At 54.0% G+C, this 14,287-nt stretch overlaps 1 protein-coding gene across 1 annotated transcript; it reads left to right on the top strand.

The window, feature by feature from the left end:
• The first annotated feature begins 378 nt into the window (after positions 1 to 378).
• On the top strand, positions 379 to 3,416 carry KAZALD1 (Kazal type serine peptidase inhibitor domain 1). The gene is given in 6 exon segments (XM_021672958.2): positions 379 to 405; positions 407 to 917; positions 2,088 to 2,248; positions 2,330 to 2,477; positions 2,667 to 2,781; positions 3,283 to 3,416. Coding segments are annotated over 5 exon segments (939 nt in total). The 3' UTR covers positions 2,759 to 2,781; positions 3,283 to 3,416.
• The last annotated feature ends 10,871 nt before the right edge of the window (positions 3,417 to 14,287 follow it).

Here is a 14,287-nt window from a genome sequence, read left to right as displayed (position 1 = left end):
CCCCGCATTCACATCTTCTTCTGGAGCCGTCCATTCTCTTTGGGCAAGGATGCTCAGGGGCATCGGAGTCGGATGGTGAACAGAAGTGGTGCTGGTGGTGGGTGTACATGCGCGCTCCTGAGCCTTATCACCTTCCTCACCTCTCTTCACTCCCAGCCCCCCTACAACAGCCCAATTGATTGCCAACTGCCACAACTGATAATCCCTAGAGGGTCACTAGGCCTTTGTGTTGGGGGAGTCTACTTGGTAGCAGGGGAGGGGGCGATGCTAGCGTCATGCTTTGGTATAAGAAGCAGTGAGGTTGGTCTTTCGGCACAGGCCCTGTTTCTGACCTCCTGACCTGGCTTCCCTTCCTGGCAGGGTGCTGAGAACGCGCTGATGCTCCGAGTGCTCGCAGGGCTTCCAGCTAACCATGCCGCCGCTGCCCGCAGCTGCCTTGGCGCTGCCTCTGCTCCTGCTACTGCTGGTGGTGCAGACGCCGCCCCCGACCGGCGCAAGGCCGTCCCCAGGCCCCGATTACCTGCGGCGTGGCTGGCTGCGGCTGCTAGCGGAGGGCGAGGGCTGCGCTCCCTGCCGGCCAGAGGAGTGCGCCGCGCCTCGGGGCTGCCTGGCGGGCTGGGTGCGCGACCCGTGCAGCTGCTGCTGGGAATGCGCCAACCTCGAGGGCCAGCTCTGCGACCTTGACCCCAATGCTCACTTCTACGGGCGCTGCGGCGAGCAGCTTGAGTGCCGGCTGGACACAGGCGGCGACCTGAGCCGTGGAGAGGTGCCAGAACCGCTGTGTGCCTGTCGCTCGCAGCGCCCGCTCTGCGGGTCTGACGGTCACACCTACGCCCAGATCTGTCGCCTGCAGGAGGTGGCCCGAGCTCGACCCGATACCAACCTCACTGTGGCACACCCGGGGCCCTGCGAATCGGGTACGAATGACCCGGGGCCTCCACCCCCAACACTTAAGCTTCCTGGAGGCACTGCTCCCCGACCACAGACATTGGTCTCTGGCCAGCAGAACAAAAAAGATAAGGCCGTAGAGGCCTCGAGTCCAGTATAAAACCCTGCTCTCGCTACTGGTCCATAGAATCTGCCACCTGAAGGTGGAGGTGGGGGATGGAGTGGAGTGGGGGTCCCAGGGTTCGTCAGCAAGCTGCATGCGCTGAACTACGTGAAAGCTCCAGAGCTGGCTGGCAGGGAGGGACAGGTCCTCTGAGGGTGCTGGCACGTAGCCTATGGTTGGCTCCGAGACCCTAACACTTTTCCCAGACCAGTGGAGTCCAGGCAGGAAGACGGGTTCCTGTGAGATACAATCACGTTTCATTTGGGCAGATTCTTAGAGCAGTCTGTTCACCCAGTCTCCCCACCTCTCTCTTTTCTCCTGCGTTTAGGGATTAGTGAATGGGAGCGGGGAGCTCAGCTAGTTCTCCCTGTCTATCCCCGGAGACTGGGGGACATTCAGGCCCCTAGTTTTCCTTGGCGGCTTTAGTAACTTTCACTTCCTGAGCCCCAGCTCTGGGTCTGGCTTGGCTGGGGCAGCCAGAAAACAAACACTGCAGGGTCCCAACAATTTCCTCCTCTCCTGCAGGCTTCCTGCCTGTCTCGAAAGTTCAGCTTCAGCCTCTCGGCCTTGCCGCGGGACACCCCCAGGGGGTGCGGTGGAGGGAACCGCTGCTCTTCCGGCATTTGGGAACTGGGCCTGTTTAGAAAAGGGGGAAGGGGGGCCTGGAGGTGTTGGTTACTGGCACTGCAGGAAAGGCTGGGGAGGGTGGAATGAGGACAGGGGAGCAGTTGGGGACAGAGTGGCTGCCAAGATACAGTGTAGGTGTGTGCGCTTGTTTGTGCATTGGGTCTGCATAAGGTTCTGTGTGCCCATGTGCATGTATGTCTCCACATATGCGTGGTACCCTTGTGTGTACCAGCATCCACATCTGTGTGTACCTGTGTGTGTCATGGTGTGTTTATGGATGTGTTATTTACCTCAGCATATATTGTGTTCTGCCACAAGCACGTCCACAAAAATTTGTGTATCATGTCTTTGCCGGACCAGATGGCTTTGCTGGGCCATGCTGTTCTCAGACCTCCCACCTTACCCCCAGGGCCCCAGATCGTGTCGCATCCTTATGACACTTGGAATGTGACAGGGCAGGATGTGATCTTTGGCTGTGAGGTGTTCGCCTACCCCATGGCCTCCATTGAGTGGAGGAAAGACGGCCTGGACATCCAACTGCCAGGGGATGACCCCCACATCTCCGTACAGGTAGACACCGGTGGGAGAGGCTTCCCTCAGGCAGCCCAGGGCCCTCCAGAAGGACCCTGCTGATTCCTTGCCTGGCTCCAGTTTAGGGGTGGACCCCAGAGGTTTGAGGTGACTGGCTGGCTGCAGATCCAGGCTGTGCGTCCCAGCGACGAGGGCACCTACCGCTGCCTTGCCCGCAATGCCCTGGGTCAGGTGGAGGCCCCTGCTAGCTTGACAGTGCTCACACCTGGTAAGGGGATCCCTGAGCTCTGGGGGTTGGGGGGGTGGTTCTGGATTCCACCTGTGAATGTGTAAGAAGCAATCCATGTGTCTGTGCATGTGAGTGCGTACACAAGCATAGCCTTCTGCAGACTGAGCTATGTGGGCAATGACAGCCCCTCTCTCCTGTTCTCTGTCCTTTGCCCACATGTGTTTGCAGATCAGCTCAACTCTACAGGAATCCCCCAGCTGCGATCACTAAACCTGGTTCCTGAGGAAGAGGCTGAAAGTGAAGAGAGTGATTACTACTAGATCCAGAGCTCTGGCCCTTGGGGGTGGGTGAGCGCCTATAGTGTTCATCCCTGCTCTTGAAAATACCTGGAAAGGGGAGCAGGGTCCCTTCATGGACTGCTTTCATGCTCTCAGTAGGGGTGATCATGGGAGGCCTACTTGACTCCGAGGTAGCAGGGTGGTAGGGGAGAGAGAAAAGCTGGAGGAGGATAGGGAGAGAGGCTGAGACCAGGAACGGTGGGGTACAAAGGGCCCATGCAGGAGATGCCCTGGCCAGTAGGACCTTCAACAGGCTGGGGTGGGGGCTGGAGCAGACACAAGAGGTGCAGGCACCAGGATCCTCCACTTCTTCCAGCCCTGCTCAGCCACTCTTCTAACTGCTTTTCCTCCCAGGCCCTGGTTCTTGTTCTTTCCTAGTCCCCAATGTTTACCTAGCTTGTTTACCCTTTTCCCAAAGTCATCTTCCAGAACTTTTCCCTCTCTCCTAAGCCCCAGTTGCACCTACTAACTGCAGTCCTCTTTGCTGTCTGCTGTCTTTTGTACAGGAGAGAGTGCAGCGGAGCATGGCTTAGTTCAGCGCAGAGAGATGGGCGAGGCCAGCTCCAGATCTTATACCACTCTGTATTGGGCAAAGCCTAGCACAGGGCTAGGCACCAATAAAGATTTCTAATGAACTGGGCCACACAGATGCACACACAATTTATGCAGTTGTGCACATGAAAATGGAATATCCCTAGGAGGCCTCCCACACTAGCAGAACTCTGGCTTCCAGAAGCTGCAGGGCCTGTTCTCTAAGCACATGCCTGCCAGATGTACAGAGAAAAGGCTTGAACTGGGGCCTACCCTGCCTTTGAGGGAGGGAGGTGGGGCCATCTGGTTGGAGGGAAGGCATAATCCCAGTCTGCCCTCCACTGGGGCTGGTATAGGTACCTGCTTCTGGGCTCATCTTACGCTGAACACTTCCCAAGGCAGAATGGGGAATCAGGCCTGTGTGGATAGCCTCACAAAATGAAAGCGTAAACTGGATAGAGGGGAGCAGAAGTTTGGTCACCTGTGTGGTCCATACCCTTCCCCAGCTCCCATAGGAATCTACTCATTTCCCTGCAGAACGCAGAGCCATAGTAAGCCTGTTTCCTATTTGTCCCAATTGTGACCTGTCCTATCTGGCTTGGGGTCCCTCCCAGAACCACATTCTTGGGCTCCCCAAGTCTCTTTCCTCATTCTCCTTACCTAGCCCAGGGACACTAGTGAGATTCAATGTTTATTTAATGATTGAAGGAGAGAATGAAAGCGTAAGTCAGCGAGGTCGAGACATTGTGTGTGGATAACGACGCCTCCTATACGCCAGGGCTCCGCCAGGATCCTGGCGCCACTGCGGGAGGGCCTGCCCTTGGATGCGCGTCACAGTTTGTCCTCTAGGGCCCAACTCAGGGAACCCGGTCTCCTGGGAGGGGCTTGGTCCGGAACTCCAACCCAAGGGCTTGCCTGGCTGCACCTCCTGTGGCTACGCACTACTCCATCTACTGCTGCCTGGCCCCCGGTCCCTAAGCCAGCGACAGATTTTATTGCCGAACCCAGGCTGGAGCCGGGCGGCCCCAGGAGCCGTGCAACAGCGCAAGCGGGTTGGATACCAGGAGCCGATTCCAGGGCGACCACTGAAGCAGGAGCAGAGGGGTAGGCGTGGGTGGGGCGTGCTGTTCCGCTTCGTGGCCAGAATCCTCTGGGCGCTGAAAGAGGGGACGTGGGTGTAAGTCCCAGCATCAACCGGGTAATCCGCCCCCTAGTTTAGTTTGCTTTTCGCCCAACTGGGCTCCAAGGCGCCCTCTGCGGGCCCATAGCTCCGACCGCCCCCACCTGCAGAGCAGAGGCTCCTCGCCGAAAGCCCCACCCCACCGGAGAGGGTCACGCAGGTCCCGGGGGAATCCGTACTTCTAGATCGCGTTAGCCGACTTTGTAGGTGTTCAGGAGCAGCCTCCTAGCAGCCTCAGTTTCCTCCTCCACCGCCGTGCTGGTTCAAGCCCCGCAGCCTGGAATGGGAGAACTGTTGCCCACCGCCCCCTCCCTCCCCGCACCCCGCCTTGGCTGCAGCGGACTCGCTTTAATAACGCCGCTGGAAAGTGACACGCGATTTATTATTAAAGTAATGCGGGCGCGGGGACGGGAAAGGTTTAATAAACGTGCTGAGATGCCGAGGATTATTCACTGCAAATAAATGAGAGCGCGGGCGGCGTTTTAATAAATAATTTCCTGCTGCTCCCGGGGGAGGGAAGGGGAGGGGGGAGGAAGAGGATGGGGAGGCTGAGCCGCTGCCAGAACTCCCGGCTTCGCCTCCCCACGGGCTTCCAAGCCATCCCCGCGTTCTGTGTCCTAGGTTGCTCACACCCGAGATGTGAGGCTCCAGGAGCTCCAACCCAGAGTTGCCCAGGCCTGAAGGCGGGAGAGGCTCAGTCGCACCCTGCTTCCCCCACTCCGAGATTTTAAGTATAGTCCGCTTGAAATCCCTGGAATGCGCTTTCCAACCGGGGCAGGAAGGGTCCCTCGGACCAGCCCCTCCCAAGCCTAGACTTCCAGGTCTCAGCCGGGCCCTTCGCCCAGCTTTTAGCTGAGCCGGGCTGGGCGTGCGTCTCTCCTCCACCTAGGGCAGAGGGTGAAGAGGAAGCCAGAGGGGGCTGTCTGCAAATGACCCTAACCCCTCCTCGGGCTGTCGTGAGGAGGCGGGCCGCTTCGTCTGGATGCTTGTCACCGCGAAGGCGCCAAAGAACGGTTGCGCAGCCGTGCTGCATAACCGAGGGTGTCCGAGCGAAGCCCAGCCCCTGGCGCTCTGGTGACCAGGGGTCGCTGTGCGCACTGAGCAGAACTGGAGGTCGAAGCCGGAGAGCGACCCTCAAAAAGATGCCTGAAAGCCGGAAAGATGAACCCGACCCAGAGAGCGCCAAGACTGCAGACTCTGGGGACTGAGGACACGCTCACCACGCTGGTGGGGGCTGGGGGGAGGGCGCGGGCGGTGGCGTGCGGGGAAGCGCCAGGGGAACTCCTGACTTTGCGAGTTTTAGCGGAAACAGGCGACATCTCTGGCAACACTTGGAAGTACAGGAAATGGGGAAAGAGCGCCATCTGGTGGATCATTCTGGTAGTGACGCTCAGACCTGGGCCAGGGACCTTGAGACAATTTACTTGACCTGGAAAAATCTGAGTTAAAAAAAAAGATGCTTCAATTTGTATTCATTTAATCTATATGAATGTGTACATGCATGTGTAGCATATATTACTATGGTATCTGTGCGTGATATCTATATGTAACAATATCGAATATATTCATAGTTATATGTGCATTGTATGTATACATGTATACATGTCACAATATACGTATGTGGGTTATTTAAATGCATATATATGTATGTGGATATATTACACATGTAGTTTTTTTGTTTTTTGAGATGGAGTCTCACTGTGTCGCCCAGGCTGAATTGCAGTTGTGCTATCTCAGATCATTGCAACCTCTGCCTCCTGGGTTCACGCAATTCTCCTGCCTCAGCCTCCCAAGTAGCTGGTATTATAGGTGCACGCCACCATGCCCTGCTAATTTTTTGTATTTTTAGTAGAGATGAGGTTTCACTATGTTGGCCAGGCTGGTCTCGAACTCCTGCCCTCCAGTGATCTGCCTGCCTCGGCCTCCCAAAGTGCTGGGATTACAGGAGTGAGCCACCATGCCCGGCCTACGTGTAGCTTTTGTATGTGTGTATGTGCATGCAAAAGTATATATGGATGTATTGTTACATGTATATGTAGACATTTATTTTCAAGTATATATTCTATTATGTGTCATTTTTTTTTTTTAGAGACAGGTTCTTGCTCTGTCACCCAGGCTGGAATACAGTGGCACTTTCATAGCTCACTGCAGCCCCAAACTCCTGGGCTCAAGTGATCCTTCTGCCTCAGCCTTCTGAGTAGCTAGGAATTACAGGCATGAGCCATGATGCCTGGCTGTGTCATTCTTTCTACAAATATTTGTTACATACCAGCACTGGGGCTACATCATGGAAAAAAAATTGCCTGTAACCCAAGCACTTTGGGAGGCTGAGGTGGGAGGATCACTTGATCCCAGGAATTTGAGACCAGCCTGAGTAACATAGTGAAGCCCCATCTCTACAAAAAAATATTTTAAACTCCTGGCTTCGTGTGATGGCACATGCCTGTAATCCTAGGTACTCTGGTAGCTGAGGCAGGAGGATTGTTTGAGCCAGGAGTTCAAGGCTGCAGTGAGCTATGATTGCACCACTCCAGCCTGGGTGACAGAGCCTTAAAAAAATTGTTCTTGCCCTCGTGGAACTTACATTCCATCTAAGATGTGTGTATTTTAATTAACATGCATTATGTATGTTTATATTTCCAGGATTATGTGCACATGCATGTGTAATACTGTCTAATATGTATATGTGTAAGGAGTAGATAGGCTTAAACTCTGGTAGACCTGGAGATTCCTTGGTTTTTTACTCACAATCACAGGTCCTATCACCTGGAGCCCTATTCTGACCGTGCAGGCAGCTGAGGTCACAGGGAAAGAAGCTAGAGATGTAGGCCCGTTGCCTCCGAGGATGCACTTTGGTTATTTCCTCAGCCTTCTGAATGGCTGAATTTCTTTCTTTCTTTCTTTCTTTCTTTTTTTTTTGAGAAGGAGTATCACTCTTGTTGCCCAAGCTGGGGTCCAATGGCGCAATCTCAGCTCACTGCAACCTCTGCCTCCTGAGTTCAAATGATTCTCCTGCCTCAGCCTCCCGAGTAGCTGGGACTACAGGCGCCCACCACCATGCCCGGCTGATTTTTTGTATTTTTAGTAGAGACAGGGTTTCACTATGTCGGTCAGGCTGGTCTCGAACTCCTGACCTCATGATCTGCCTGCCTCGGCCTCCCAAAGTGCTGGGATTACAGGCATGAGCCACTGTGCCTAGCTGACTGAATTCTTTCTAAACCAGGAACAGCTGTGTAAGTCCACGTGTGGTAAGGAACTGTTAACTCACATCAAGTCTTGCCTCTGCTCAGTGCTGTGGAAGGGTGGGAGTGGGGTCTAGGAGCCTGGAGGTAAGGGGCCAGGTTCTCTGAGGGCAGTGATGAGGGCTCTTAGAGACTGGGAGGGATCAGGTCTGGGAGGCAGTGAGCTCTGGGAGTCACTTGCGGATAATGGGGGGTGGTTTGAGGACACTTGGGGAGGGGTGGGGTGGTGGGATAGAGAAGGGGGCAGAGGTCAGTGATGAGGTTGGGATTGGGGATGGAGTTGGGGTGGGGCCAGGGCAGAGATAGAGGCTCTGGGGGCAGGGATACACACATCTGGGGGTAGAGCCTGGAAACCATCTCCAGGAGTCATTCCTCCCTCCCCACCCCCACCTCCCTTCCCCAAGCTGGGCCACAGTTTAGCCCTCTCTTTGCTCAAGCTGGCTCCCAGATGTGCTGGGGGCAGAGGAGGAGAGCTAACTCCAGGGCCTGGCCTGGTTTAGATGACTCACTTAAGTGGTGGGCGCGGTGGGGCAGGGCTTACAACACCAGCGTCCCATGAAGCCTTGTCCCAGCCACCTGGGTCATCGCCCACCCAGCTGCCATTACCAGCTTCCAATTTGGGCTCAACCCAAGGGGTTAAAATAAGGGTGGGGCATAGACATGGAAAAGGTCACAGAATATCCACCCATTCCCCCAACACATACACACACTTCTAGGGCTTAAGTGGGAGGGTGCTTCAGAATCATTTCTTCCTTTGCCTGCTTTTGCTAGATGCTTTCCAGATGCAGGCAAGTCTGGGAGTCTCCAGGTGCCACCCTACCCCTTGGTCTATGGTAATACTCATACCTCTCCCCTTCCTTCTCACTCTCCCTTGCTGGACTACCAGGGTTTCTGCCCCTTCGCTGCCTTTTTCTCCTTTCTTCAGGGCCTCTTATTTTCCCCAGCGTTGAGGTCTTAGATCCCTGGGCTGTGTCCTCACTGGTTAGGGAGTGGGGTAGGGGGAGTGTGCTAAAACCGCAAACTAGTTCTTAGCCTGGATTTATTTTTCTGATTGATTTCTTTTTAGAGGCAGGGTCTTGCTCTGCTGCCCAGACTGGACTTGAGGTCCTGGGCTCAAGAGATCCTCGTGCCTCAGCCTCCCGAGTGGCTGGGACTACAGGCACATGCCACTGTGCCTGGCCTGGATTTGGATTTGGCATTTACTCCGCCATTTGGGCAACTGAAGGCTCTCTGGACAGGGTGAACCATTATGGAAGTCCAGTTGTGGCGACAAGAGTTATCCCATAATCAAATCTCAACCCATCCGCTTGGAGGGGAGGACCGTGGGATGGACTTGAAGGTACTGAAATGAGGCCTGGAGTCCCCTGGGAGAAAAGACAGTGTCTCTATAAGAAGTGGTGACAGCTGGAGAGAAGTAAGGGAGTCTCCCAGGATAAGGGTTGAGGACTCTAGGGACAGTTGCTTCTTGCTACCCCCACCTCAAAAGCTGGAGTAGGGCTGGAGAAGGCCCCACAGTTCTCCTGGGCCTAACTCCTTGGCTTCAGAGGGGTTAAGTTCTGGGGGCAATAGTGGGGGTTGGGGGAGTAATCTCTGAAAGGTAATAGTGAGTCTTTGCACAGGAGGTTTTGCAGTATGAGATTGAGCCTCAGTTCTACTGCTTTTTTCTTTTCTTAAGTCAGTGTGTCGCTTTGTCACCCAGACTAAAGTGGCACGATCACTGCACCCTTGAACTCTTGAGCTGGAGCAGTCCTCAGCATCTTCAGTAACTGGGAGTACAGGCATGAGCCACCGCACTCAGCCAGTTCTACTGCTCTTTAAGTGCATACGTTGGGTAGTTTTCTTAACTTTCTTTCTTCTGTGTCCTCTTCTGCAATATAGTGATAAAATTTACTCCATGGGGGTTGTGACAAGGATTAGAGATCTATAAGCAATGTGTCTGGAACAAAATAGGTGTTCAACAAACATCAGTTTTCTATGCATTACTATTTTGGGCAGATGCTCCGCATGGAGATGGGGGCAGGGTGCCCAGTGCAGGGCTTCCTGCTGAAGTGGGTGTGTTGGAGAATGGGGTGATTGCAGTCCTGGCACCTGCCTGGAGGAGGCCTTAGGAAAAGGGGAAGGGCTGAGGCAGGATAGAGATGGGCAGGGACTGGGCTTCCAGAGAGCTCAGCAGCCTTCACCCCTACCCTTAGCGCTCCTCAGGGAGTCCTTGTCAGAACCCAGGGCTCTACCTCTGGCTCGTGAGGAGAGGCATCCCCCAAAGCCACCCCCATCCATCTCTTTTATCTGGGCTGATGAAGGGCTAGAGCTCCAATGGGGCCTCTGATGGGGAACAGATCCAGACCAGGCGGAAGCAGCCGGAACTGTGCTGGGCTGGAGCTGAGGACTGGGCCAGGGGGTCAGTGAAGACAGATAAAGCTCAGAGCAGCTGTAGGCTCAAGGGACCTGGGGTGGGGGAGCAGCAGGGGCTGAGGGCTGGCTCTGTCCTGGGAGGAGGCAAGGCCAGAAGCTTCCGGTGGGGACCAGTGTCCATCAAGGACTTCAAATGACCAGACAAAGCCTTTAATGACTCTTTGGGAGGAGGGCAGTGGAGACGGAGCTGCCTCTCCCAGACATGGGTGCAGGGAGGCCAAGGTGCCTGCTAAGAATGAGGGTTGGTCCCGGGGGAAGTCAAAACTTGGAACAGGAGGAACTCTACTCTCAGGCATAGACCTGAGCAGCCGTTCTGGGGCTGCCTTCCTTTAAAACAGAAAGAGATGGGAAAAGGATTGGGAAGCGATTCTGTGATTTTAGTTCCTGTTTTAATTAACTTTGAAGGGCTTGGGGCCTCCCTGAACGCCAGGGAGGGGAGCAGAGCAGGCATTTATTTTCCTCTTTTCCCTTTTAAAGACAATTTTATTAAATCACTTTGTTTTCATTCTGGCTTGAACATGGGGCGTTTAAATGGAAAAGTAATTATTTCACCTTGTTTGCTTATGGAGAGAGGGGAGTCAGAAAAGGGAGGGACGCCAGTGAGAGGAAGAGGCTGCAGCCTTGAGCCAGTGTGCACACACATTCCTGTGTGCACACACAACCGTGCTCACGCTTACACCAGAATCCACGTCCACATACCTCTCACAGTAGCACACGTTGTGTATGGTCCCAAATACAGACACCTCAGTGCTCCACACACACATCCACATTCTCCCGATACACACGCCCTCACCACAGCTACACTTAAAGACAGAAGCGCGCTCTCTCATACACACTCACAATACATTGTGTTCACAGTATAGGCACTGTCAAGTACCCTTACACACCTTCCAAGCACCTGTGGGTGTGTATGCACACACCCGTTTACATACATGCACACACACACACCCCCCCAACACTTGGAAGTCCAGTACTTCCAAGCCGATTGAGTTACATCATCACAAGTACACACAGTTTCAGACACACAGTTACACAGACGCTCATTCTCAATACACAGGCACACCCTGACAAGCAGCCTTGGGGAGAGACGCCGAGGGTGGCATTGTCATGGAGAAGGTGAAACAGTGGTGAAACCCTCCCTCTTACTGGGGTTCCTGAGTCCCCAAATAGACCTAGGCAACTCCATGAGCCCCTTTCTCTGTTCCTGTAAGGTTCTCTGAATGATTGCTTGTGATCTTGATTCTGTAGCCTCTGGGACAGTAGCTCCCTGCAACCTAACCCGCCATCTCAGATCTCTGGAGCAAGGCAAGAGGCCCCACAGGTTTTCTGGGCTCAGCCGACCCCCGTCAGGACCCAGCTTCTAACTCCGACTTCCCCGACTCCTGCCGCCCCTCCGTGCTGCGTGAACCAGCGTTGGAGGGGTTAAAACTTCGGTAGCGCCCCTCTCCACCCCCACCCCTGGCTGGTACTAGGAGGGCCGGTTCGCGCCGTACCTGTACTTTGTCTTCATCTGTCACCCCTTCTGACAGTCAGATACATCTTGTGGGGGGGCGTGGGGGGCGGGGAGCAATAATTAACCTCTCCCCCCTCATCCCCCCCCAATGCTGCTGCCTCTGCAGCGGTTGCAGCGGAGTCTGCCGAGGAGAAAGAGGGAGGGGGAGGAGATGGAGACGGGGAGGGGGCGAGGAGAGAAAGCGGGACTCTTCCAGAGCTGCGAGAGGAAAGGCCCTGACATTTTACTGCCCTGCCAACCTCTTTTCCGCACCTTTCTTTCTACTCCTCTTCCTGGGGGAGCTGCGGGCAGATGGAAGAGGCGATTAGAGCAATAGGAGAAGACTGGCGTACTGGCCACCATCCCCTTATAGCAGAGGCTCCTGGAGGGGGTGGGGGGCAGAGCGCGATGGGGAAGACAATCTTCATATATGAGCTTTGCAAAGGGACCGGCAGACCGTATGCCATGCTGGGCAGGGGTAGAGTGGGTGGCAGCCCCGTGCTGGTGTTTCATGTTGCTGTCAAATGAACAGAGCTTGTGTTAAGAACTAATTTTTCTTCCAATCAACGAAGGGGGAGCTGTCTTGGGTTATTCCTGGAGCAGTCAAATGACTCCAATGCCAAGGGGCTGTGGCCTAAAGGGAACTTCAGATGTAAGCTGGGAAAAAGTCAAGCAGGCCCTAGGCAGCGGCTGGAATCAGAGCTTGGGTAAGAGGAAGACACATTTGTCTTGGGCTGGGTCCTTGGATGAGGCGGGGGGAATGGGGATTCGTCAGGAACACCCAACCAAGAAGGACTCTGGCAGGAGAGAATCCGAGGTGATGGAAACAGGGGTTGCTGTCACCGCTGGGGCTGCTGGGGACACAGAGAGACAGGGCCCTGCCTGTCCCCTGGGCAGCCTGAAGGCCAGGAGATTCTAGATTTTCCTATCACTTTAAGAAGTTGTTAGTCAATTCTATCATCTTTGAGGTTTTTGTTTTTTGTGGTTGTTTTGTTTTTTGTTTTTGAGACAGAATCTCTCTCTAGTCCAGGCTGGAGTGCAGTGGTGCCACCTTGGCTCAGTAAACCTCTGCCTCCCAGGTTCAAGTGATTCTCGTGCCTCAGCCTCCCAAGTAGCTGGGATTACAGGCATGTGCCATCACGCCCAGCTAATTTTTGTATTTTCAGTAGAGATGGGGTTTCACCATGTTGGCCAGGCTGGTCTCAAACTCCCAACCTTAGGTGATCCACCTGCCTCGGGCCTCACAAAGTGCTGGGATTACAGGCATGCACCACTACACCCAGCCTCATCTTTTGAGATTTAATTTTAATTTAATTTTTTTTGAGACACGGTCTGTCTCCCAGGCTGGTGTGCAGTGGTGTGATTATAGCTCACAGCAGCCTTGAACTTCTGGGCTGAGGGGATCCTCCTGCCTCAGCCTCCTGAGTAGCTGGGGCTGCAGGGGTATGCCACCAAGCCCCAGCTATTTATTTATTTACTTATTTATTTTTATTTTATTTTGTAGAGATGGGGGTCTCTCCTTGTTGTCATCTTCGTAGCGTCTGAGATATAGCACGTGTTCTCTAAGGTTTCTGAAAGAGTTGTGAACACAGCATTGCCCATGAGCCCGAATTCCTGGGTTTTAACCGTGGTTCTACCACTAGTTAGCTGTGTGATGGAAGATAAGTTACGTAACTCTCTGGGCCTCAGCTTTCTCATTTATAAATTGGGGAGGGGGCTGCTGATGAGACAGACTCTATAGACACTGCTGATACTGATCTCTATAATCTTCTAAGACCTGAGGAACGTTATGTTTAGGGCCAGCTGTGCCCTCCTCCAGCCCATACACATTCTGAACCCCTCCCTCCACCGGCAGCATATACACAGATTAAAAGGCTCTCTCTCTCTCTCTCTCTCTCTCTCTCTCACACACACACACACACACACACACACGTGCACACTGTCTCCTTGCCCCTTGTGCTGTGTGTATCCCTGGACTCCCAATCATCTATTACATTTGCTGTGTTTGGGAAGGAGGCAGGGGCTAGGGCACCATAATAGAAAAGCTGACTCGATGAACTTCTGTTACAAGAAGCAAAAGGAAAAGCCTAGCAGAGCTGAGAAGTGGAGCACCACAATAGGATGTAAGCACTGGAAAGGGCTTCCCAACGGGGAGAAGAGGCACTGGCCAGGGGAAGAGAGCCAGCCTTAGAGAGGGAGAGGGAGAAAAAGAAGCCTCAGCTTAGCTGCGGGGGACTTGCTGCTGAGAATGAAGAGTGAAACGTGCTGACAGCCTTGTCAGGAAGTCACCTCGATGCATCCCACACCCCTGTCTGTCAGGTTCCATCTCCCCAGGGGAGGAACTCTTGTGAGTCAAGCTGCTCTCTGTCCGTCCTGTCCCTGCCACCCCCAACAATACACACATACACACAGCCCTGCTCCCCAAGATGGAATTAATTTCTGGCTATTATTTTCTTCACCTGGAGAAGTGCTGGGAGTTTTGACAGTAATAGGGAAGAGGAGAGAAGTAGGAAAAAGTCAGGACTGCCCAGGGTGAGGCCACATAGGCTCAGGCAGGGTCACCCTAGGTTGTGCCTGGGATTGAGCCAGTCTTCTGGGTTGGTGTGGCAGTTGATGTAGAGGTGGCTTTTCTCTAATAGCTTGGCGTCTGGAAC

Source organism: Aotus nancymaae, unplaced genomic scaffold, assembly GCF_030222135.1.
Source record: "Aotus nancymaae isolate 86718 unplaced genomic scaffold, 86718_ANA_hifiasm-v0.15.2.pri h1tg000010l, whole genome shotgun sequence".
Lineage (NCBI taxonomy): Eukaryota > Metazoa > Chordata > Mammalia > Primates > Aotidae > Aotus > Aotus nancymaae.
This window is presented reverse-complemented; position numbering and strand designations above follow the sequence as displayed.